Source organism: Coptis chinensis, chromosome 7 (genome assembly GCF_015680905.1).
Source record: "Coptis chinensis isolate HL-2020 chromosome 7, ASM1568090v1, whole genome shotgun sequence".
NCBI classification, from domain to species: domain Eukaryota; kingdom Viridiplantae; phylum Streptophyta; class Magnoliopsida; order Ranunculales; family Ranunculaceae; genus Coptis; species Coptis chinensis.
This window is the reverse complement of record NC_141462.1, coordinates 405324-428875: the sequence shown is the minus strand read 5'-3', so window position 1 is coordinate 428875 and position 23552 is coordinate 405324. Positions and strand designations below refer to the sequence as shown.

Here is a 23552-nt window from a genome sequence, read left to right as displayed (position 1 = left end):
TTAGCCGATATTATATTAGAAATTAATAAAATAATGACAAATATCGGTATGTACAATATTTGGACCACACAAACCGTCTAAAGACAAACTCATTGTCCTGATGGCAACTCCAATTCCATTGAAAAGAAACGAACGTGCGGCACCACATGATGAAAATCTATATTAAAGTGCGTATAAGGTTTTGACACTAGCTGACATTAGAAAATATGACCATCGAACCATCGAAACATCGAATATGCGGATCGTATTCATGAATGACGGCAGCGCATGCACTAGATATTTACATCGTTATGAATGTATGGTATACGTTCCGAAAATCAAAGTCCAAGATTAATCCAGCTATTCGATCGATAAGTACCAGAAGACCAATTGATCATCTAGTTCCTGCCATACAGGGGCGGATCTAAGCGGCGGTGGGGGTGTGGTATAGCACATCTAATTTTTTTTCCGTCAAAAAATAAATACTAATTATAATAGTGTATATAATTTTTCCCAAAAAATTTATTTATAGTGTATATTAGCTATAGCAGCCCTCCTTGAAAAGCAATTCTAGATATTTGTGGTGTATATTAGTTGTAGTAATTCTCTTGAGTGGCAATTATGAGTCCGCCCCCTTCGGCTACTATTTTATTTTCGATAATTGCCTGATTATATTCATTCAAAAATAAAAACATTACATTCGGGCCAACAAGCTGAAAACAAGAAAAACAAGAATATAATCCGTACAACTTTAACAAATAAGAGCACTAAAAATGGGTCCGCCCCTGGCCGCTATAGATAGGGGTTAACCATGGCCTTTAATTTATATATATCATCAGCTCAATAATACAGAAACTAGCTAGAAAAAACACGGCACAAAAATCAAAGGCCACACACATGCATGATGTAACTATGTAAGGCCACGCACATACATGATATGATTATGATGTTGATACTTGTACTATGTAAGGTCACCCAAGATTGCAACCTGCTAGAATAAGCCTGGGCTATCCGAGGATATCCTCATAAGAACGAGTGTGCTAATATGGTTGGATCCGAAATCTAAGGGTTCGAAAATCAAAAATAAAAAGAAAGAGAGAAAATGTGAATATGTTTTTGATTTTCGAACCGTTGGATCGGTGTCGTCTCTATGAGAATATCCGGGTAGACGAACTCACTAGAATATATGACCAATCGATCATTTGGATCATCTCTTGCTATAAATAGGTTATCACAATCTCTTGCTCATACAGAAACTAGCTAGAAAATACACTGCACACAAAAATGGCCAAGTCTCTTACAAGCTTTTTCACTCTCTGCTCTTCTCTTTGTAATATTTCTTGTCCTGTCCAACCCTTTTGGTGAGTACGTATTCCCAAGTTTCTAGCTAGGACATGCAAGCTAGTTTGCAACCTGCTTCCATTGCACGTACACAACACCAATCTACAATTGTTTAATCTCACTAACAAGTAACAAATAATATATATATATGCTTACTTACCGGCCTTGATACATTGGAAAAGTTTAGTAATACGGTATACGTGGTTCTTTTGTTCCCTGTGATATACTGTGCCCTGTTGCCACATCTCCTGACTTTCGGAAAAAAATAGATTTTAGATTATATTTAGAACGTTTCATCCCTCTATTCTTCTTCGTACTTGTGGCCAAATTTTGCGTGAGAACACACGCAGTTGTAAGAAAGAAAAGATGAATATACCAAAACAAGTAGGACTGTCTACTATACTTTGTAGTTGGTACATGTGATAAAAGTACTACTACATTTTTTTATTTTTTTATTTTTATCAACTGGTATGTGTTAACTAGCTTGAAGTGTGCATGTATCAAATTGTTACTTGTTTGTGATGCAGAGACACCAACTATGGTGGAAGCGGCTGAATGTGAAAGGCCAAGCGGGACGTGGTCTGGACCCTGTTTCAACTCTCTCGCTTGTAACAATCAATGCATTGCGTCTGAGGCAGCCCTTCGTGGAACATGTAAGAGCTTTGCATGCTTCTGTACCAAACCATGTTAAATCATCGGACCGTTAGTAAGCTGCTGTGGTGCAGCCAGCATAAACTATATGCCACTTTCGTACAATCGTACGTACTGTATCGCAATAAAATAAGTTTGTGTCACTCCACAGTGACCCATCTATTACATGGACTTTTGTTTGTACTACACTTTGGTGCTAATAAGATGAAGCTATGAATCTATGATCTATGATCTATGATGTGTGTCCGTGGCTAATGCGCATGCAAATCAGTTGAGGGAGCATTTGGTGGAACTTGTCGCTATAGATTTCCGAGTCATAGATGCGTCTGTTTCTTTCGTAATTGCTAAATAATCGCACCGCTAGTAAACGCATTAGGCCTACAATACAACGAGTGACACAATCTTATTTTATTGCCCACAATCTTATTTTATTGCGCTACAATACAACGGAATGTTGGTATGTAGCTGCGGCTGCATATCAGTGCGTAGTAGGATATGAAAAAAAATTAGGCCTACTACACACTATAGCTGATATGCAGCGGCAGCTCTATGCCAACATTCCGTTATATTGTAGCGCAATACAATAAGATTGTGGACAATAAAATAAGATTGTGTCACTCGTTGTATTGTAACGCAATATGTACTGTGTTTCTATATACACTTTGGTTTTAAAATAAGATGAAACTATGATGTTTGTCCGCGTTTATTGAGCATGCAAATCAAACCAATGTGTCTCCTATACTCTGTTAGTCGATCTGTTGGATACTTTCACCATGCCAAAGAAAAAAATAGGTTGGAAAAGTGTAACGCCTCCTAATCCAACTCATATCTCAAGGGTATGGAGGTGCATCTGGAAGCCTTACTCATATCCAAATCCAATTCATATCCCGCTAATAAATTTGTGCGTTGATTACTAACTAAGAAACTAGCTTCTAAAGTTCCTATGGTTCCAAACAATAGTTCTAGAATGGTACAAAATACCCAAGCTTCATACTTCATAAAATTTGAAGTCCTAAACTGCTTCATAGGCCATTTGCAAGGTCTTTGCCTGACCGCCCGAGGCCTCTCTAGGCCCGAGGCCACTTCTAGGCTTTTATTTCAGTCACTGCAGGCCATATTTCCAGCCACTACGGTCCATTCTTTCTTGAGTTCTTTGAAATGTCATTCACTAAGTATATATGCATATTACTTCCTCCAAAAACCAAAAATCAGCACCACAACATTCACACAATTATGCTCTATTTCTACCTACACATCAATCAAGCATATACAAGTGCTCACTAACCACCACAACCCTTATCTTATATAAAGATTCCTAGTTCACTTCAACTCAATATCATAAATAAGCATGTCAGAAATTCTTTGATTGGGAAGTTCAAATATCCAAATTGATTGTTAAGAGCCACAACCCAATTATACTTACACTTTACCAATTACCACAATAGTGCAAAACTTTATCTTTTATGTACCAAATACGAAAACTTCAATCCGAGTCTAGTGAAGATTTACTATGTCCTTAAGACAGATTTTCCCCCTCACGGTGCTTCAAGGTTGGATGGGAAACTGTCTCCCAATCCCAAGATAGAATGGATTTTTCCTTTTTTGGAAAGCAACACTTCAATTCCAAAGAATCAGCGAACTCAACATTGTGTTTTGACTAAGAACAAAGAGGAGAAGAGAGGTTTTTCCGAAATCTTTCTTCATGCAAAAACGTCCGATATTTATATGAGAGTGGTGCCTTTTTGAAACAACACAGTGACGTTTTGAACCAAAGTGTCTTTTCGAACCAACATGTACCTTGTCTTTTCGAAACAACACAGTGCCTTTTCGAACCAACACATATAGTGTCTTTTCAAACAACACAAGAATCATTCGGACCAACACGCATAATTGTCTTTTCGAACCAACAAGAATCGTTCGAACCAACACTTACAGTGTCTTTTCGTAACAACATAGTGACTTTTCGAAACAACTGTTCGAAGTAACACAATGTCTTTTCGAAACACCATAGTGACTTTTCGAAAGAACACATCTTTTCGGCATAAAACAACATTTTGAACCGTTGCCTCTTTCCAAAGGTTCTTTCTCTCTCTTTACGTACTGTTTCAAGTGAAACCCATTTCATCTCAAGTGGGGTAACTTGGGAGACAAATTACTCATTCATTTCTCAATGGATTTGTGCAAATCCAAGTTCCATGTGTTCACTACACTATAAACTTTCAATTGCATATCCATTTTTCTAACAATTCCCCACATGAATGATGATTTGGCTTCTTCTATTATAAACATCAGATATTTGTTCTATTTCAAATGAAAAGTTACCACATCAGGTCAAGTTGCATGGGGAGGCCTTGAACTTGCCTTAGTGAAAAATGATCGGATTTAATTAGACGATCAGTAGACTTCAATTAATGTCCTTGAACTGTCAGCTATTTATATAAACCTAGACAATCATCTACACGTAATACCTTCTCGAACACAGTTGGTTCTCACATTTGTGTTCATATTGGCCTTGAACACTTTTTTGGTTTCAAAGGTGAGTGCTTTTGAGACACATTTGTCTTAACATTCTCATAGAAGTGGCCCCACTTCACACTCACATAGGTGATTTCTTTTAAAGACTATCCCGTAATACTCTACTTGGATAACATAACTTTTCAAGATATAGTAAATCATTAAAAGCATAACTTATCCTGGTTCGCGTGACAGATATATGCACTTTCTTATTATAGGAATAGGTTAGAGTATAATATTACTCTCCAGTGCTAGTTGAGTCACAGACATAATTCAGTTGGCTCTTTGAACCTAGATTTTGTGATCTCCAGTCAACTAGGTTGGTTTTTCTATTATGAGGACTTCTGGTTGAATATCTCAAAGGCTTCAAGTCCATTCCCCTAGATAATCGTTTCACTTGCTCTCTTGTTAAACCTTTTGTAAGCAGATCCGCAATGTTATCTTTAGACCTTACACAGTTGATTGAGATAACTCCATTTGAGAGCAATTGTCTAACGGTGTTATGTCTAGGACGTATGTGTCGAGACTTTCCGTTATACATGCTACTCTGTGCTCTACCAATACCAGATTGGCTATCACAGTGAATACATACTGCTGGCATAAGTTTAGCCTAGTTTGGAATATCCTCTAAGAAATTTCGAAGCCACTATGCTTCTTCTCCAGCATTGTAAAACTTAGATTGATCTCGTCTTTGTGTTTGAGATGCTTCGAGATACACTAATTTGCGAACGGTTAGTGTGGTCGTAGTAGATGGAAAAGCGCGTTTGATTTCCAAATTTTCTTCCTGTTTTTTATGGGCGAGTCTTAACCAAATCTTGCATCAGAAAGTAGCTGCACAAATAGAAGAGTTCAGGTGCAATAGTGCAATGGCAAGAAATTCATACTGATTTATTTTTCTTCGATAGACCATACTGAATGTTTTTGTTTACAAAGTAATTGAATGTTTACATGAATTCGAGGTCAATAAATCTCTCTATAAGAAATACAACAATGAATTTGGATTGTCCCAACCTCAAGTTCCCTTAATTGAAAAAACGAGGAAATCTTAATGGGAAATATATGGCTCACTGGCACTGTAATGCTACATTTCTAAACCTACAGTATCAATGAAATCTTGGACAGTGGAGACCATAGAAAGAATAATGAATCAACTCTTAAACGTGTCGGGAAGAGTCTCAAGACACAGACAGAACTGTGTAAATCAGTGAAGTTATGTCCACCTTCCAGTGCCTGTATATATATGGCTTCTCTGGGTTCCTCACTTACTCCACTCTGCATAGCATAATCCAATGCCATTTCATAATCCACCTGCATTTTCAAGAAACCGATACTTTAGTAAAGACAGATGTCTATCCTATCTCTTCTACAGACTATAAAGACAGATGAACTTTCTTGCATTAGATATACATAAGAGTTGACAAAATAAGTCACCTGCTCAACATGTTTAGCGAGTTCTTCTCTTAGCATTTCTTTAGTAAGGACCTTTGCCGACACTTTCTTTAGCACTTCAGCTTCCTCTCCCACATAGCGTCTCTTCTTTGCATGTTGCTGAGCGGTATCACTCAAGATACCGTGTATGGCATTCGTGACGTCAGGTATGTACCTTCAGATAGCAGTTACACGTCAATAGTGTGCAAACTGTTGGTACGCCCGCCAAAAATGTTCGCCATGGGCTCACCGGTCACCTTCATATATGATACTTAAACCAAGGGAAGAATGACACCAGTACACCACTACACTATTAGATGGTTCTGACCTACTTGACGGGACAAGTCCCTAACCAGGGGGGGGAGAGATGGTGGTCGCATTCTGGGTTGCATGAAGAGTTCTATACAGTGGGGTGTTCAAAGGGCCACCAACTCGAAGTTAGGTCAGAGAAATCCATTCAGATCAGCAATGGAATCACAAACAAAATTATATCATAACTCGGTATTATCTAATAATAATTTTCTTGAGTACGGAAAATACGATATCAATGAATTCCAAGAAAAGGAGATTCTCATTGATGAATATGGGATAGTGGGTTCACAGTTAACATGAATCCTGTTCTGTGATTCTCAAAATTAACAAGCTCAGATCCAAGTGATTGGCAGAAATTTATGCTGGTTGAACCTGATTAACACCTTGTTTTGACGAGTATGAGACCACCAACAAGATCTTAACGCTCACAGGCAGAGAGATTTACTCAGGGAGAAATACTCTGCCGAGAAACACTCCGTCCAAATAACAAAATTAGAAAAGTAGTGCACTATTTATACATCATTATTACATTGTCTAGGTAGATAGAACAATGAGTAGTATGATTTACTGGATATACTAAACAATGAGAAATTGAGAAGTATAACTTACTTGCTTAAGTTACGCTTTCTCTCCTGTTGCTCACGCGCCTGAATTTTCTTCACTATTTTGGATTTTAGCTGAACACAGCACTGCTGAATTGATGTCTGAAAGAGATTAATGTTGTAAGCCAAATCTCTTCTTTTCTTTTTTGTTTGTTCACAACATTGAGAAACAGTTAGACTAACTACTAAGAAACACTCGCCTTGACTGCAGAAGCTATTTCTTTTATATCATCTCCAATATATTCCTTTCCAGTCCCCTTGAAGGGTATTTTCGTGCTTACAATGCTCACAAACACACCAATCTTATCTTGTGTCTGGTTTATCTTGTAGCTATTCCAACTGCCAAGCTCATAAAATGTTCATCACGGTCAGGCTTTCAAAATTTGTTCTCTTATAAATAATAATGTTAACAATAATAACAATAATGATAATAAAACAACAACAGCAATAATAATAATAATAATAAACATTATGACAATATTGTTCGTATTGTTATTGCTATTATTATTTACAAAATCGTAAACACACTATAATAATAATAATAATAATCTTAGAATAGGCATATACAAAAAACAAAAGTAAAATCTAACTTTCCTCTCTTACTTGATCCTCTTTAGGGCAGTTCTTGTGACAACATCAGCCCCTTGCTCAAAAAGAAGTGGTATTCGATTTGCAAACCGGAAAATGTTTAGTCCCTGCAATTTAGACAGCATATCATGTTACAAAAATTTCGTCTTGACAGTAATACTGAAATGAGCAGAACATTGACAAGAACACCTTGCTCTCTCTATTATTTTGGCCAAGTGCACAAGCTAGTGAATATGATTCAGCAATGGATGCCACATTAAGAGAATATATATGATTCCAGTCTTGTTGGAACTATGCCCTCTCACCGTCGCAACTACTGTTCTGGTGCTTATCATACTAGTTCAGGGAAGAAACAGAGACTGCTTTTATAAGTAATGCAGTTTGATCCTTTACAACTACGTGATTAATTACTTTCATTAAACAATGTGTGCATCGGCAGGTAAGTTTATACGCTTCGGTAGGTGCACACTCTGAATACATGGAAACAAAAACAGCAAGTGGTGTGACCATGTTATGTACTATTTAATAAGGAACAGCAGACCTCATCACAAGCTACTTATTTATGTAGGTGTAGTGCAATCATGATCCAGAGGTAAGAACAGAGATGTCTTCTTCAATTTTATTGTAAAGGTAAAAACAAAATCAATGTAATCTATAGGGAAAATCCCAAAAGAAGAACACGTCTCAATATAAAATAGGAAGCACCTGAAGAAACCATTCAAAATGAAGGCAAAGAAGACTTCTATATAAATCGTAGCACTTAAAAATCAACTACTCACATTAGGATGATCGTACTTACTTGCTTAACATCTTTTCCTCCCAAGCTAACACCAGCTTCCACAATGAAAGGGTGGCCTTCAAAAACCTGAGCACTGCATCCAGAAGATAGCAAAACAACATTCATGTACAGTAACCATGTATATCAACAAACACCACCAACTATGTGTTTTCAAAAACAAGACAAAAAAATGAACTTTCGAATAATCCCGAATTTTATAAACTTTGGTTCCTGTTAGATCTTGTAAAATGAGATTCTACACACAGACCTGCCAGAATAAGTGGCAACCATGTCAGGATGCAGCTCCTTAACGATTCCCAGGCGAAGATTGTATTCACCAGCAGGACTTAGACACTGGAAAAAAGAAAGTGAATATTAAAAATCCAATGCAATATATATAACAGCATGAACATATAGTAGGAATATATAGTGTGGAGTTCTTGTATTGGTGAGTGCCTTTCTCACCCCTCTTCTTTTACCAAAAAAATCCGGGCTTATAAACTGCATGCACTGGAGTGTTCGGTGTATCTTCATCCCGTCTTTGGTACTCATATGTCATGCCTATTATTACTGATTCATTCTTAGTTTCTTACACATCTAGGTTGTGTTTTGCTTGAAATCGGAAACTCCCGGCCGTCCAATTACTGTTAATTCAAGATTTGCAATTCCAACCATCTCTTATCAGATAATCTTTGTAGTTGCAATAACCAACTGCACAGATAAACTATAATTTTCACAATGGGCATATATCGTAATACTGTAATAGGATCACAGTGAGCTCCAGTGATTTCCCACCATATTTTTTGTCTTTGAAGGACGTTTCTGCCCCTTGCCAAAAAAAAACACTAATTTGTCATTTGGGGGGCTGGGGGGGTAACTGTGGTATTTACTAAAAATCTAACAAACTTTGACTTTATTGACAGGTGTTTTCATGCAATTGCTTGATCAAACTATTTTTCTGTGTAGTAATTATTACATTTTCTATACAGCATTTAGTGCCTTTTTCTGGTAAGGCCCAATGGCCCATGACACATCAAATGAACCTTACTTTGCTCAAGAATTTTTTTTGTGAGAAGCCCATGGACTAGTATAGATTTTTATTTTGTTTTTATTTTGTTTTTATTTTTATTTTTATTATTTTGATTGGCAAACCTGTTTTAAATGAGACCAGTAACTCAGTAATGGTGGCGTGGTGGCGGGGTTCAAACCTATACATCTGGTAATCATCACCCAAAGGTTCTACCAACTAAGCTAGTATAGTTTAATACAAGGAAACAATGGAAAGCAAAAATCAACTTACATCACCACTAGGATCATCAAACTTTGCCTGACGAAATAACTGTTGAATACGAACAATTTGCTGAGACGTTAAGGATTTGACGGCAGTTTTCGGACTAAAATCTGGTCCCATTTCCTCTACATAAGAAAAACCGTGCTTATGGTGAATAATACAGTCGCTTGGTGTGAATAGATGCTCAAATACTTGAGTTATGAAAGTATTACAACTATACAAGAAATTCCCAGGGTAGATATATTTTTCTTGGATAACAAATTTACTTATCAAATAAACACTGACCAATTAAGCGCTGTGCATATGATTTGCCTATGTTTATAAACTCATGCTGAAGAAACTGCAGAAGATTCTGCTTCGAAGTTTCTGCAATAAGGCGTTTGATGAGTAGTAAATCCACAGCAGAAGGATGGTACTTTGTCTCAACAGGAATGGGGGGCATTACATCTGTTCTTCGAGCAAATCGTATGGTAACATTTTTGCTGCAGCAAAAGAAAGTGATCAGAAAACAAAAATACAAACAATTTTTTTTTTTTTTTTTTTTAAATAGTTACCAAAACTATTTAGAAAAAAAACTTACTCAACTGCATCTGAAACAAATCTGAAGAGAAATTGTGCATAAGGGGTAATTACAGCCATTTGACGCATATAATGTAATATCTTTGACTACACAACAATGGAAAATCTGTTAGGTCAATACAATTGAACAGATAAGTGTAAACTACGATTATTCAAGACCAAAAGGCTATTCTAATGCACTTTTATATCAAACTTCAAGCAACCATGGCCTACTGTAAAAGCTTTATAGGCGCATAGATCTGGCCAGTAAGTACCACTTACACGGTAAGTTGTCCAATTCCCCTCAATAACAACTTGAATTTCTGCTCCATGCCACTGTTCCTTGTTGTCTCGTTTTTCATGTAAATGTATATGTGGAATGTTCCTTAAAGATCAAAAGAGATAATAATTAGACCTACTTTTATGATGATGAAAAACCCTCATTAAGCATGGTAAAACTACTGTATGTATATCTCGTTTGAAATTATACCGATGGATATCTATATCCAGTCTGCAGAACGTGGTATACTTTTGGCCCTTCATGGATGATGAGATCTCTATAGGAAGTCCTGTGCTCATTTTAGACCAAATCAGAGCCTGCAAAATAGTTCATAGTCAGTAACCACAATAAAAGAGGCCAAAGGCATCTAGGAAATAAGTTTAGGTGAACATCAATTGTGGACGTCAAAGACATGGTGGCATAAAGTGGCAGATTTTGTAAGATGCATCCAATTTAACAAATAAACCAGTATCAGCTTTATTTGTTTCCCAAACAAGTATTAATTAATTTAAAATTAAGAATTAGCACCATTGTTGGCTCTAACAAACTTGAATCAACATCCTTGACAAGAAAAAATTATACCACAGTCAAAGAAATCATGACATACCATCTTCGCACCAAGTCCAAATTTTCCACGGGTCTGTTTCAGGCCATATTTTGTGCCAGAGAGAACTGCACAAACACACATAAGAAGACTTAGAAATTTGTGAAACTAAACGTACACACGTTACATCTTTTGCAACTCTTATTATCATGCAAGCAATTTCCTTATTACTGGATCACAACGCTTATCCAAATGCACAATGGACCAAATAATGTCAAATGGAGATGAATAGAATGAACCAACGGGAGACCTCGTCCAAACATATTTGGGATGTCATCATGCGCCATTCCTTTTCCATTATCCTGCATTACAATTATACAATAACATAAAGTAAGATTATCATATCAGAACACTACAAATCTAATTTTCAATCTTCATCTTATAGCTATAGGAAATCATAGGAAAAAATTGATCAGTAAAAAATAACTATTCCCATTCATAAACAGTTAAACACAAACATCACAGTTTAAAAACCTGGGATGGATAGCAAAACTGACCTTACAGGTGACCCTGAAAAAAGAAGCCTCTCCTCGTCCCTTTATTCCTTTTAGAGCTGAAGGCTCTTTGGTCTTCTTCCCAAGAGAAGCATTTTTTGCTTGAATTTCTTGATTTCGAGTTTCCTTGGCAAGACGTTTCTACAATGGAAAAGTTTAACACAGGCACAAACAGTTAAATTTCATCCACTAGGTGTTTACCTCTGTAATCAAACAATATAAATTACTTTATCCTGATGATAAAGCTATCTAACAGTACTAAAAACAACAACAAGACGTAATATAGTTAATGAGGACTGCATACTACACGCACCTCACGAGCCTTGACAGATTCGAAATCGTCATAGAGTGCCTCATCAACACGTTCACGGTCAACAAGACCAATCATAGAGTTAAACTTGATTTTCCCAATCTCCTCTCTGTCAATAAAAATTCCACCATTTCATCATAATCAGAACATGCATCATAACCATAACATATGCATATGCATCTAATCCAGTATGTACACATTATACATAGACGTTGTAGAAAACCCTGCTCACATTGTTACTTCAATTATAGGAAGCTCGGATATTGATTCTGCTGAATCGAGGCAATTTTCAACAAGTTCTCTGACTGTCGTGTAAAGAGATTTCCCAGGCTGCAATTCACAATACTTTAACTTAAAACCATGTAATCAAACCACGAACTATAAGGTAACCATTCTGTATGTACTTCTATAAAGGAGCAGAGTGGTCATAATTATAATATTTAATCACACAGAAGTTATTTTCAGACTAAACGCCATAGTCTGAAACATCAAAGCTACCGGCATTACTACCAAAGAACACTGCTTTTCTTTATTTGTTTCGATAACCAAGGCAGCAACATTGATACATTATTAAAAATAGCCAACCCTTTCAATCGGCATTCAGCTGAAACAATGTCAACACTACAATATAGAATCCTCGGGCCTAAAAACAATATTCTAAAAAATGCTTGTAATAAAACTCACATTATCGAAACCTGCAATGTTTTTGTTCTCTGCAAAAAACTCCGCGGGTGACTCTGAAAAAAAAAAAAAAAAAGTTACGGGCGAATACTTAAATGCAGGAAAAAATAGGCAAATAAAGTAATAAAATTAACTCTGCTTGAGAACGCTTTCTTTAGCTTTTTTGGGTGTCTTGGAATTTCTCTTCTTCGGTTCAATTGGACTTTCGCTGCTACCAGCAGTATCCATTTTTTTAAAAGTTAAACTCAAGGATCGAAAATAAGTTAGGTTTTTTTTTTTTGGTGTTGTGACTTGTGAGAGTGTCTGGAAATTAATAGAGGCGCAATGGTTAGACGACACTTGGCGGGTGTCTGTTTTTTCATTTTCCCTCGTATTTTTTAGGGTGGAATGCGTATTTTCCCCTTTTAACTTTTTTTTTTCTTTTCCATGGAAATAAGTCAAATAACTAATAAGGGATTTGATAACCTTTTACTTATTTGTTAGAAGTGGTAAGTAGGGATGATGATTAAATGGGGCTATTTTTAAAATATGTGAAGAATTATAGGATACTGAATGAAAAAAAATATTGTGTGGATGTTGTTATTTTCGCATCAAATAAATTTTCGTAGGCTAGTTAGTTATAAATGTTCAATTGAAAACATAATATGGTTTATAAACATTTGAAATGGCCATTCTTGAAATCCTTATAATAGGGACTACCACAATGGAAATGTGGTAAATCAACTATTGGTAATTATTCATATTCATTACCAATCAAACTTTTATCTCTCATTAAATCTCTTTGTGTATACGACCAATTGATACATTTTGAAGCTATCCAAACGAATCTCTTGTAGTGTACATATACAATATTTCTTCATATTGTATCAATAGAGAGAATAGACCATTATAACCAAATAACAATAACTAATCGTATGGATCTTCGTGTTAGTTTGAAAACAAAATGTCTAAGGTGGGATACAATGTGTTAAGATAATAACAAATAACAATCAACTCAATCAACTCTTTATACATAGTAGCGCAACAACATAAACCCCTTATGTTTGGGGTTTATTGGTACACTTGCAGTTGAGCAATATTTTTATTCTTTTATGTTTGTATGGTTAAACTTTCCATGAAGTTAGGTTGAACCCTTGGTAAGGTAAGTGTGAGGGTCATATTCATGACATAGAAGGTTATAGGTGATAAATGGGCCGTAAGTAAGTTAAGGTGGAGGAGACGCGATGCTGGTGATCACGTCCGCGGAATGCCAACTGGCTGGGAACCGCTAGAAACTACCGCTGACAGTTGGGGAGGACAGACAAAGAGGATCAAGGAGTGATCAACTAAGAAATAAGAGGCAGGTGAGTGATACAAGATTCGAATCGCACGGAACTGCGGGACAGGTGGAGGTACCGAGGGACGCAAGATGAAGGAGAGATGAACGACGGACAAGAGGCAAGTTGAAGGAAAGGGAAAAGAAGTATAAAAAGAGAGGGAGTTTAGAAGAGTGAGAGAAAAAAAAAAAGAAGGAGATTAGACTATATAGAGAGAGATTGTATCGAGAGGATCAGAAAATTTGTCAACACATTTTCCCGTTGTGGGGACCGAGAGAAAATGGCCACCATAGCGAAAAGAGCGGTAGGGAGACCTAGAAAAGAAGCAGTTCGAGAGCCAGAAGAAGAAGAAGCGAGCGCAGAGATAGAAGGAGTGGGGGAAGAAGAAACATCCGAGGTAGCGGCGGACACCACTAGACTATTGCAAGAGGAGATAGTCAGGTTACGCAATGAGAACGACGATCTGAGAAAAGAAAAGGAGGACACCCAAGTGGAAACAGAGCGGAGGGATCTACAAGATAGTGGAATGGAGGGAGAGAATGAAAATTTTCCATCCATAAGGGAGGAACAAATAGCGGGCATCACGATGGAAGTGGTGCAGGCGATGATTGAGAAAGATAGGGAAGCAAATAAAGGGGTGGAGAAAGTGAACCAGAGCGCAGCGCAGAAAGAGGTGGCGAGTCTCAATAAGAATCCACTGGCAGATATGGTATGGAATTCTGAGGTGCCAAAAAGGTTCAGTCAACCCAGGTTTGAAAGATATGATGGGAAAGGTGATCCGACGGATCATTTACATCACTTCCGACAACAGATGCCATTATGGCAGGAAAGCAAGTATGATGGACTCCGATGCATGATGTTCCCGGCTAGCCTTAAAGGGGGAGCGTCAGATTGGTATTATAGATTAGCGTCGAGGAGCATCAACAAGTTTGAAGAACTAGAGCGTGCCTTTGTCGATCATTTCATACATCAGAAGCGGAGAGTGGTCGATATCGCGGCTCTATTCAATGTCAAGCAAAGGTCAGCGGAATCGTTAAGGGAGTTTTTATGTAGGTTCAAGGAAGAGACGTTGAGGGTAGAAAATTTGGAAGAACATACAGCAGTAATAGCATTCCAGCATGGTTTGAGACAAGGAACTAGAGTCCACGAGTCGGTATCCAAGATTGAAATCACCACGTTACATGCTTTGTATCCGAAGGTGGAAAAGTACATACGATATGAGGACATAATGCAGAGGAACGCAAAGGAACAGAGGAGATCAGGGAAGGCGATACAGGCAGTGGACAAAGATGATCGGAGGGGTAAGAGCAGTCGAGAAGAAAGGGATAAGATATCATACAGTGGGCAGAATCGCGGACCAGAGAGGACTGGGGATCGTGGTAGGAGAGAAGTTCGGGAAAGGAAGCCGTACCGCGAAATAGAGCAGACTCCCCTCAACAGACCGTTGGAGGAGATCTTGCCACTAATTAAGGGACTTCAGTACTATGAAGGTCCGCGAAATACGCCCGGAGAAATAGAGGGAAAGCCATTCTGCGCCTATCATCAGGTCCAGAATCACGCAACCAATGAATGTTATGCCTTGAAATGGTTGTTGGAGAGGATGATTGAAAAGGGGATGCTTAGAGAATTTATCAAAAGGGGCTTAAGTTGAAAGAGTGCGGCACCGCCTAGAATCTTAGGAACCATCAACATTATTTTTAGCGGGAAACACCGGGGAGAAATGTACACCGCGGATAAGATCCGAAAAGACGGCAAGTTTGGCGGCAGTGTCAATGAAGTGGTGAGCATTCCGCGGTTAGTTAGTGGAACCGCGGGCGGAGAGGAAACCATAACGTTCAATCCGGGCGACCGAGTCACCATTTCGCCACATGAAGATGCCTTGGTAATCACCATTGCAATGGGGAATTATTTGGTAAAGAGGGTTTTGATAGACTGCGGAAGTTCGGTAGATCTGTTGTTTAAAGGAGCCATGGAAGAAATGAATATCGATAGAGACCAGATGAAAGCACCGCGAACCAATTTGTTTGGATTCAACGGCAGTATGACCGAGCCTGTGGGCGAACTAGTGTTACCAGTAACTGCTGGTCCGACGACCGTATTCACAAGGTTCATGGTGGTGGACATTAAATCCCAATACAATGCAATCCTAGGGAGACGGTGGATTCATGAGATGAGGGCAATTCCATCAACTTATTATCAGGTAATCCGTTTCCCCACAAAGGGAGGTACGTATGAGATAAAAGGAGATCAAGTAGCCGTATGAGTAATATTCAAAGAAGGGATGTTGAGAAATACGGTCCGCGGAATTAAAGGAGAGATTGCAGAGCAGGAGCCGGGGGCGGCATAGCAATTACAAGAGGCGGCTGCGACAGTAATGTACGAGCCGCCACTTGGACCGAAAACTTTGGATGAAGTTGAGATTGTGAATCTGGGGGCAGGAGACGAGGAGAAATTTACTTCGGTGGGTTCGGAATTGCCGGATGAATGGAAGAGTAAGTTAATACAGTTTTTGGCAGAAAACAAAGATATATTTGCTTGGGCGATAGAAGATATTACGGGGTTAGATCCTGAGTTTGCATGTCATCGCTTGCACATGAACGAAAATGCAAAGCCAGTAAGACAAAAGATGAGAAGTGTCAGGCCGAAGTATGCGGAGGGTATACGCGAAGAGGTGATCAGACTGAAAGGGGCAGGGATAATCAGGGAAATTGAATTCACGGAATGGTTATCAAATGTAGTCGCGGTGCCAAAGAAGAATGGCAAGGTTAGGATGTGCGTGGATTTTACAGACGTAAACAAAGAATGTCCTAAGGATTGCTATCCAATGCCACGGGTGGATGAACTGGTGGACCGAACCGCGGGGTTCAAATTATTTTCTTTTATGGACGCTTCTATGGGGTATAATCAGGTCGCGATGTACGGACCAGATCAGGAAAAGACAACCTTCGTGGTGGAAGGTGGAACTTATTGCTACACGAGAATGCCATTCGGATTAAAGAATGCTGGGGCCACATTTCAGAGGTTAGGAGAAAAAATGTTTGAGGGCAAGATTCGGAAGGGGATGGAAATATATATTGACGACATGGTGGAAAAAAGCATGTCAGAACGAGAACATCTAGAGGGTCTGCAAGAGACGTTCCTCATACTGCGGAAGTACAAACTGAAGCTCAACCCTGAGAAATGCACCTTCGGGGTAACTTCGGGCAAATTCTTGGGATACATAGTAACCCATCGCGGAATAGAAGCTAACCCCGAACAGATAAGGTCACTGACGGAGATGCCGTCCCCTCAAAATGTAAAAGAAGTACAAAGGTTGGCTGGAAGAGTCGCGGCATTGAACAGATTTATTTCAAAATCTTCGGATAAGTGCCGACCGTTATATCGTTTGTTGAGAAAAACGCCGGATTTCCAATGGACAGAGGAATGTGAGGGGGCCTTTCAAGAATTAAAAAGTTACTTGGGAAAGGCACCTTTACTATCGCCGCCGAATCGGGGAAAAAAGTCAGATTTGTATCTTGGAGTGTCAGAATACGCCGTGAGTTCAGTTCTAGTTCGGGTGGTAGAAAGAGTAGAAAAGCCGGTTTACTTCCAAAGTAAGACCATGCTGGACGCGGAAACCCGATACAGCAGAATTGAAAAATACGCTTTGGCATTAATATTTTCAACACCGGCCGGGCTTTACTTCGAGTCACATTAAAGTGGTGGTAATAACTAATTTACCATTAAAGCAAGCGTTGAAGGCAGATAAATCAGCCGAATGTTTTGATGCTCGCTTGTTATGAGATCCAAAGATCGATTCGATCGCGGCGAAAAGGCGCAAGCCATGGCTGACTTCCTAGCCGAAGTTCCCTACCAAGACCCAACATGGGGAGAAGAAATGGTCATGGAACCGAAGGGGAATCATGTCAAGATCCATCGATCCTCGGGATCCGCTGAACGGGTGGAGAGTGTTCACAGATGGATCCGCCTGATGCATATTGTGGAATGGAATTGAGTCGCCCCGTAACGCCCGGAGAACAATAGGAGCCGGAGCCGATGAAACCGGATTCGGCTTCAACAATGAGTCCGAATATGAGGCGTAATAGCGAGGTTTGGATCTTGCAAGGGATTTGGGGGTGAGAGAATTGTCTGTTTTCTCTGATTCGAACTTAGTAATTTGTCAGATGAACGGTGGATTTATGGCCCGTTGCCCAAGGATGGCGAGATACTTAGAGGTCCTGCAACAGAGAGCAAGCAAGTTCGAGAAAATTAGCTTTGCACATCTAGGCCGTGGGTGAGAATAGACACGCCGACGCTTTGGTTTATGTGGCGGCAGTCGCTGCCGGGACGAGGGACGGACAATTGAGGTGAGAGTCCTAAGCATACCCAAAGACATTGCAATCACGCTGTGGTCGAAGAGAACGTTGTTTGCCTTTACAAGTGAACAGGAGCGGGGTTGGATGATGCCCATTAAAACCTTCCCCGATGGGTCGTGAAATAGAAGACAAAACAAGAGAGACGAAAAGATGGAACAAACTAGTCAAAGGTACACGCTGCTTCGGGCGAGAGAGTTGTATAAAAAGAAATTTCAACGGACCTATGCTGAAATGCGTAGGGTCGCAGCAGATACAAGAAATTCGGCCGAGATACACGAAGGAGATTGGCGGTCACCGGCGGTATTTAACGACAACCCACGATTGATATCACAGGGTACTTTTGGCCACATATGAAGAGAGACGCCACCACATACGCCAAGAAATGTGAGAAGTGTCGAGATTTGGGCCACTCATACACGCCCGGAGAGCCGTTACATAACGATTCAAATTTGGCCATTCGCCATGTGGGGTTGGATATTGTTAATACCGCCCACGCCGAGCGGCAAAAGACGATTTATGTTGGCAAAGCTACCGACTATTTTACCAAATGGGTAGAAGGAGTGGCGCTACAGCAGGTGAAAGAAGACAATGTAAAGAAGTTTATATGGGAGAACATCATATGCGTGTTCGGGTTTACCACATACGATCATCGCAGACAACGGAACACGCTTTACGTGAAAAAGGTCCGGAGAGTTCCTTCGTGCATTTAAGGTGAAACAGGGTTCTCAAAGACCATATAATCCCGGCGAAATGGGCAAGCGAGTCTTCCAACAAAATCATAATGGATAATATAAAGAGGAAACTGGAAGCAAGGAAAGGGGCATGGGCCGATGAACTGAACCATGTACTCTGGGCATACCGGACAACACCGCGAACATCGACTATGGAGTCACCATTCGCAATGACTTACGGAGTAGAAGCAGTCATACCAGTGGAGATGATAGTCTCCACCACCAGAACCAATGCAGTAGTAACAGGAAGAAATGAAAGAATATTAGCCGATGATTTGAGTCTGATAGAAGAAAAAAGAGAAATTGCACGCATACGGTTGGAAGAGTATCATCGGAAGTTACAGCGGCAATATGCCAAGAAAGTGAGACCGCGGACGTTCGAGGTGGAGGATTTAGTTCTGCGGCGCGTTACACCAGCCACGAGAAAGGAAAATGAAGGAAAACTAGGGCCCAACTGGGAAGGACCCTATGTTGTGAGAGAAAAGGGTACATCCGAACTTATCGCTTGCAAACTTTAGCAGGGGAAAATGTTGAGAAACCGTGGAACATTAGAATGTTAAAGAAATTCCATGTATGAATCAAAGTTTTTGTCAATCTTTTGTTACTTGTCATATATTAAAGTGTATGTCTTATGAATGAGAATAAAGGAATAAAGCGGCCTCGATAGGCATATCGCCGCCGCATAGCAGAGGGGGGAACTCAGCCCCCACAAGGCTTCACAGCCGCCAAAGACACCGGGGGGAGAGCCCTTCGCGGACAATGGTCCAAATCAAACCGGGGTAAACCGAGTCGCTTCTACAAGGCTTCACAACCACCAAAGACAGCTGGGGAATCTTCGCGGACAACGGTCCAAATCAAACTGGAGGCAAACTAAGCTGCCCCCACAAGGCTTCACCGCCACCAAAGACAGCGGGGGGGAAGAGCCCTTCGCGGACAACGGTCCAAATCAAACTGGGGGCAAACCGAAAGCCGCCCCACAAAGCTTCACAAAGAATCAAAGACAGCCGGGGAAAGAGCCCTTCATGGACAATGGTCCGAATCAAAACGGGGCAAACCGAGTTTTCCCCACAAGGCTTCACGCCACCAAAGAGCGGGGGAAGAGCCCTTCATGGACAACGGTCGGTCCAAATCAAACCGGAGGCAAACCGAGCCCCTACAAAGGCTTCACCGCCACCAAAAAGAAGCGGGGAAGAGTTCTTCGCGGACAACGGTCCAAATCAAACCGGGGCAAACCGAAGCCGCCTCACAAAGCTTCACAAAGAATCAAAGACAGCGGGGAAGAGTTCTTCGCTGACAATGGTCCGACCAAAACGGGGCAAACCGAAGTTGCCCCACAAGGCTTCACAGCCACCAATGACAGCGGGGGGGAAGAGTCCTTCGCGGACAAGGGTCCAAATCAAACCGGGGGCCAACTGAGCTGCCCCCACAAGGCTTCACAAAGAATCAAAGACAGCCGGGGAAGAGAGCCTTTCGCGGACAACGGTCCAAATCAAATGGGGCAAACCGAGCCGCCCCACAAAGTTTCACAAAGACTCAAAGACAAGGGGGAAGAGCCCTTCGCGGACAATGGTCCGAATCAAAACGGGGCAAACCGAAGTTGCCCCACAAGCGCTTCACAGACCACCAATGATACGGGGGAAGAGCCCTTCGGACAAGGCTCCAAATCAAACCGGGGGCAAACTGAGCTGCCCCCACAAGGCTTCACAGCCACCAAAGGCAGCGGGGGGGAAGAAGCCTTCGCGGACAATAGTCCAAATCAAACTGGGGGCAAACTGAGCTGCCCCCACATGGCTTCACAGCCGCCAAAGACAAATGGGGAAGAAGCCTTCGCGGACAGTAGTCCTAATCAAACTGGTTGCAAGCAGATCTGCCCCCACAAAGCTTCATAGCCACACAACGACAAATGAAAGAAAGCAAAGGATTTCGACAAGTTACATTCGTTAATGGACTTATGCCTCCATATCAAACACTAAAGAAGAAACGAGTAGCAACCCCATATAAAAAGAGTTTAAAAGAAAACCCCGCCGGGCTTACCCGAAAACCGTGATACATTCACATATACGACGCCAACAGAGAAATTTAGATTGTATTATGGTACAGAGCAAATTCATAGAATGCAAATGATATTCAAAAAAGTTGTTCATGTCTTCAGAGGCAACTTCGCCCATTGGCGGGTTATCACTTCTAGGTTGGCTGTCATTCCCATCCTTCTGAGAAGAAACTTCAGGCGCCTCCCCGACAAGTATAGGATCACCATCCTCGGCCATGGGGGAAGTAACCGCTTATGGGCGTGAATGGGTCAGGCAGGTGCATATCGCCTTCAGCTGGGCACCATCGGAAGGATATCAATGAGTGGAGACGAAATAGTCGGAGGTGATGGAGGCAGAAGTCGGCCCGAAGCAGTGAGCTCATCAAGTTGATGCTTTAATGCACGGTTTATCTTCTTCGGCTAAGCCTCGAAGCGTCACGGCTTCCTCGCAGCCGCTTTGTCCACGCAGCTTGAGTAGCCGCTTTATCCGCCTCCCGTTGGCTTTCCAGCCGGGTTTACCCCAGCTACGTGAGTCTTTATGTTGATCTTCGCTTGCTGAAGTGCTTTAGGCGACTTCATGGCAACGACGCAGATCATCCCGGCCCTTTCGGGCCAGGCATATTTCACTTTCCACCATCGTGACCGTTAATCTCCTCGCTTCGTTATTCCAAGGAGTCCAGAGTGCTAGTCAATCCGCGGACCAGATGTCCAATATCCAGGCTTAGCTTAAATAAAAAAAAAAAAAAACTCGAGTAAAGAGTGCGCATCTAGGAAATCGATGTGGATATACAAGAAGAGAACTTACCTTTTCCAAACCAGTATATATAGAGGTTTTGTGAGAAGCTAGAGAACCAGCATCGCCGTAGGCTTGATCCTTCGGAAGATGGGAACCAAAGAAGAGAGAGGCTGCAACAGCTGGATTGTCCAATGCTGAATCTCGGGTATTAACTTCGCGGTCCTTTACCTTGAATCGAGGTCGCCAGACTTCAACAGGTCCAGAGGGCAAGGAACCAGACGCGGTAGTTTCCTTCCCATGCCGACGCCCTGGAGCGGGGGGCCGTGGCTTGGTAACCTGAGAGACAGAGGGATGAGCGGACTTGGCTTTCTTTGGGGGCGGACTTCTGAGAACGACTTCCACGGAGTCATCACCGTCGGAGTCACTATCCCAAAGCTTGAGTTTGCTGGCGGCCATATCAGCGGTTGAAGTGGTGGTAAGATGAGGGTTAATGTCGTCTTCCCACCGCTAGCGCAGTAATAAGAAGAGGGGCGGTAGGGGAGCGGTGGAGGGTGCTTTAGCGGCAGCCCTTTCAGGCAACAAAGCCTTTAGAGTGGGAGATCTTGGTAGTGTATTTGAAAGATCTGTGGGGTTTTCTTTTAGGGACTGGAGAGGATTTGGGTTTTCTTTCTTTGGGTGGCGGCAAACGATAGAGGGGACCTTGGTAGTCACCGATGTTTTTCAAGGATGGATCAAGTAAAAGAGGGTTACCTTTTTCTGGATCAATACCGAGAAGGGCACATTGAGCACTACCCAAATCGCGGAGGCGTTGAAAAATTTCGAAGAAAGGCGGTGTAGATTCGAGATCGCTGAATCGGGTCTCCAACCCGGATCACCAAGTAAAGTCAAGTTAAAAATATAGTTAGAAAGGAGCACAACTTGAAGTAAAAAGGCAGACGCACTAATTTGAAAGAAAACCGAGATGCCTTTAGAGAAACGTCTGAGGGGAGATCCGCTGGAGAGAAAATTCCCGCAACACATATAGTGGATAGTAATGCCACACTTTGTCGAGGTGGTCGTGAAGAATAAAGGATTTCTTTCGTGGACGAAAGTACGTATGACCGATACCCTACACTACCAAATTTGGTGCTCTTCTTGATATAAAAATGAGTAATTATATCGCGGAGTTGGATTTTAGGGGATTGAGTCTCATTATAATGGTTCGCGGCATACATGACACGCCAAAAATTGCCTATGCCTTGACAGGGCGGAATATTGAAGTGATTACACACCTCGACATCTAGAAGGGTTAAAGGAAAGCGCAAGCCTGCTGCTATCTGACCTACAGTAGCAATGAGACAACCAGGCCGGGGCTTTACCAGATGTGGAAAATGGGTGACACCGGGAACATGTTCTAGGACCAAATCATCGGAATGCCATAAAGGCCGCGGATGGCATCGAGATTAGGTCTCACAGGTGGTATGATGATTGGGGAAGAGCGATCTTCCGCCCGAGGTAGAGGGTTCCGCCGCGTAATCGTAAGAGTTAGGGTTCGAGGATTCGATGGATTCAGAAGTGTGTCGGCTAGATCCGAATATGAACTTCGGATCGAGTGGGTCGAGGTATCCGCCGATTCGACGCCGACATGACGGACTAAATAAAGAAGGAAGTGGAAGCAACAATGGGGAACGAGTGATAAAGGGTAGAGTGAAACAAAGGAAGCAAGTGAATGCAAAGAAAATAACAAGAGAAGCGGAAGGGAAAAAGAGGAAACAAAACTCAATACAAGGTAGCACAAAGAGCAAAATTCTAAAGAAATCCGATCGGAGTTTGAAGATCGCCCAAGGTGAAAATAACAAAAAAGAGAAGAAGTTGGAGAGGCCGGAGAAGAAAATGAAAGGTTGAAATGGTCGATTTGGAGAAGAGAGAAGCGGTTTAAGCGGAGTCTAAGCGGTGGGGTAAAGAAGTAAATTCAGCACAAGGGACCATAGAGAG

At 41.1% G+C, this 23552-nt stretch overlaps 2 protein-coding genes across 3 annotated transcripts in view; one reads left to right on the top strand and one right to left on the bottom strand.

Annotated features, from left to right (window-relative positions):
- The window catches only part of TOP6B (topoisomerase 6 subunit B), a 39086-nt gene extending 26268 nt beyond the window's left edge, over positions 1–12818 (bottom strand). Inside the window, exons 1-19 of one of the 2 annotated variants that reach the window (XM_086571945.1) lie at positions 12546–12807; positions 12415–12467; positions 11963–12060; positions 11734–11839; positions 11424–11561; positions 11177–11228; positions 10930–10994; positions 10533–10639; positions 10325–10427; positions 10065–10150; positions 9770–9966; positions 9494–9609; positions 8462–8547; positions 8215–8287; positions 7431–7522; positions 7028–7166; positions 6835–6929; positions 5917–6088; positions 5353–5793 (exon numbers count right to left, since the gene is read on the bottom strand). In XM_086571945.1, coding sequence (XP_086428071.1) covers positions 5581–5793; positions 5917–6088; positions 6835–6929; positions 7028–7166; positions 7431–7522; positions 8215–8287; positions 8462–8547; positions 9494–9609; positions 9770–9966; positions 10065–10150; positions 10325–10427; positions 10533–10639; positions 10930–10994; positions 11177–11228; positions 11424–11561; positions 11734–11839; positions 11963–12060; positions 12415–12467; positions 12546–12639 — 2085 coding nt within the window. In that variant the 5' untranslated portion in view covers positions 12640–12807 and the 3' untranslated portion in view covers positions 5353–5580. Of the gene's footprint in view, positions 1–5352; positions 5794–5916; positions 6089–6834; positions 6930–7027; positions 7167–7430; positions 7523–8214; positions 8288–8461; positions 8548–9493; positions 9610–9769; positions 9967–10064; positions 10151–10324; positions 10428–10532; positions 10640–10929; positions 10995–11176; positions 11229–11423; positions 11562–11733; positions 11840–11962; positions 12061–12414; positions 12468–12545 lie in introns of those variants that run through there. The other variant, XM_086571946.1, reaches the window with a different exon arrangement.
- Positions 12819–15447: 2629 nt separating this feature from the next.
- Positions 15448–15990, top strand: LOC147484945 (uncharacterized). The gene has a single exon (XM_086571075.1). It carries the CDS (start codon positions 15448–15450, stop codon positions 15988–15990), a length of 543 nt encoding a protein of 180 aa, XP_086427201.1.
- Positions 15991–23552: the final 7562 nt, after the last annotated feature.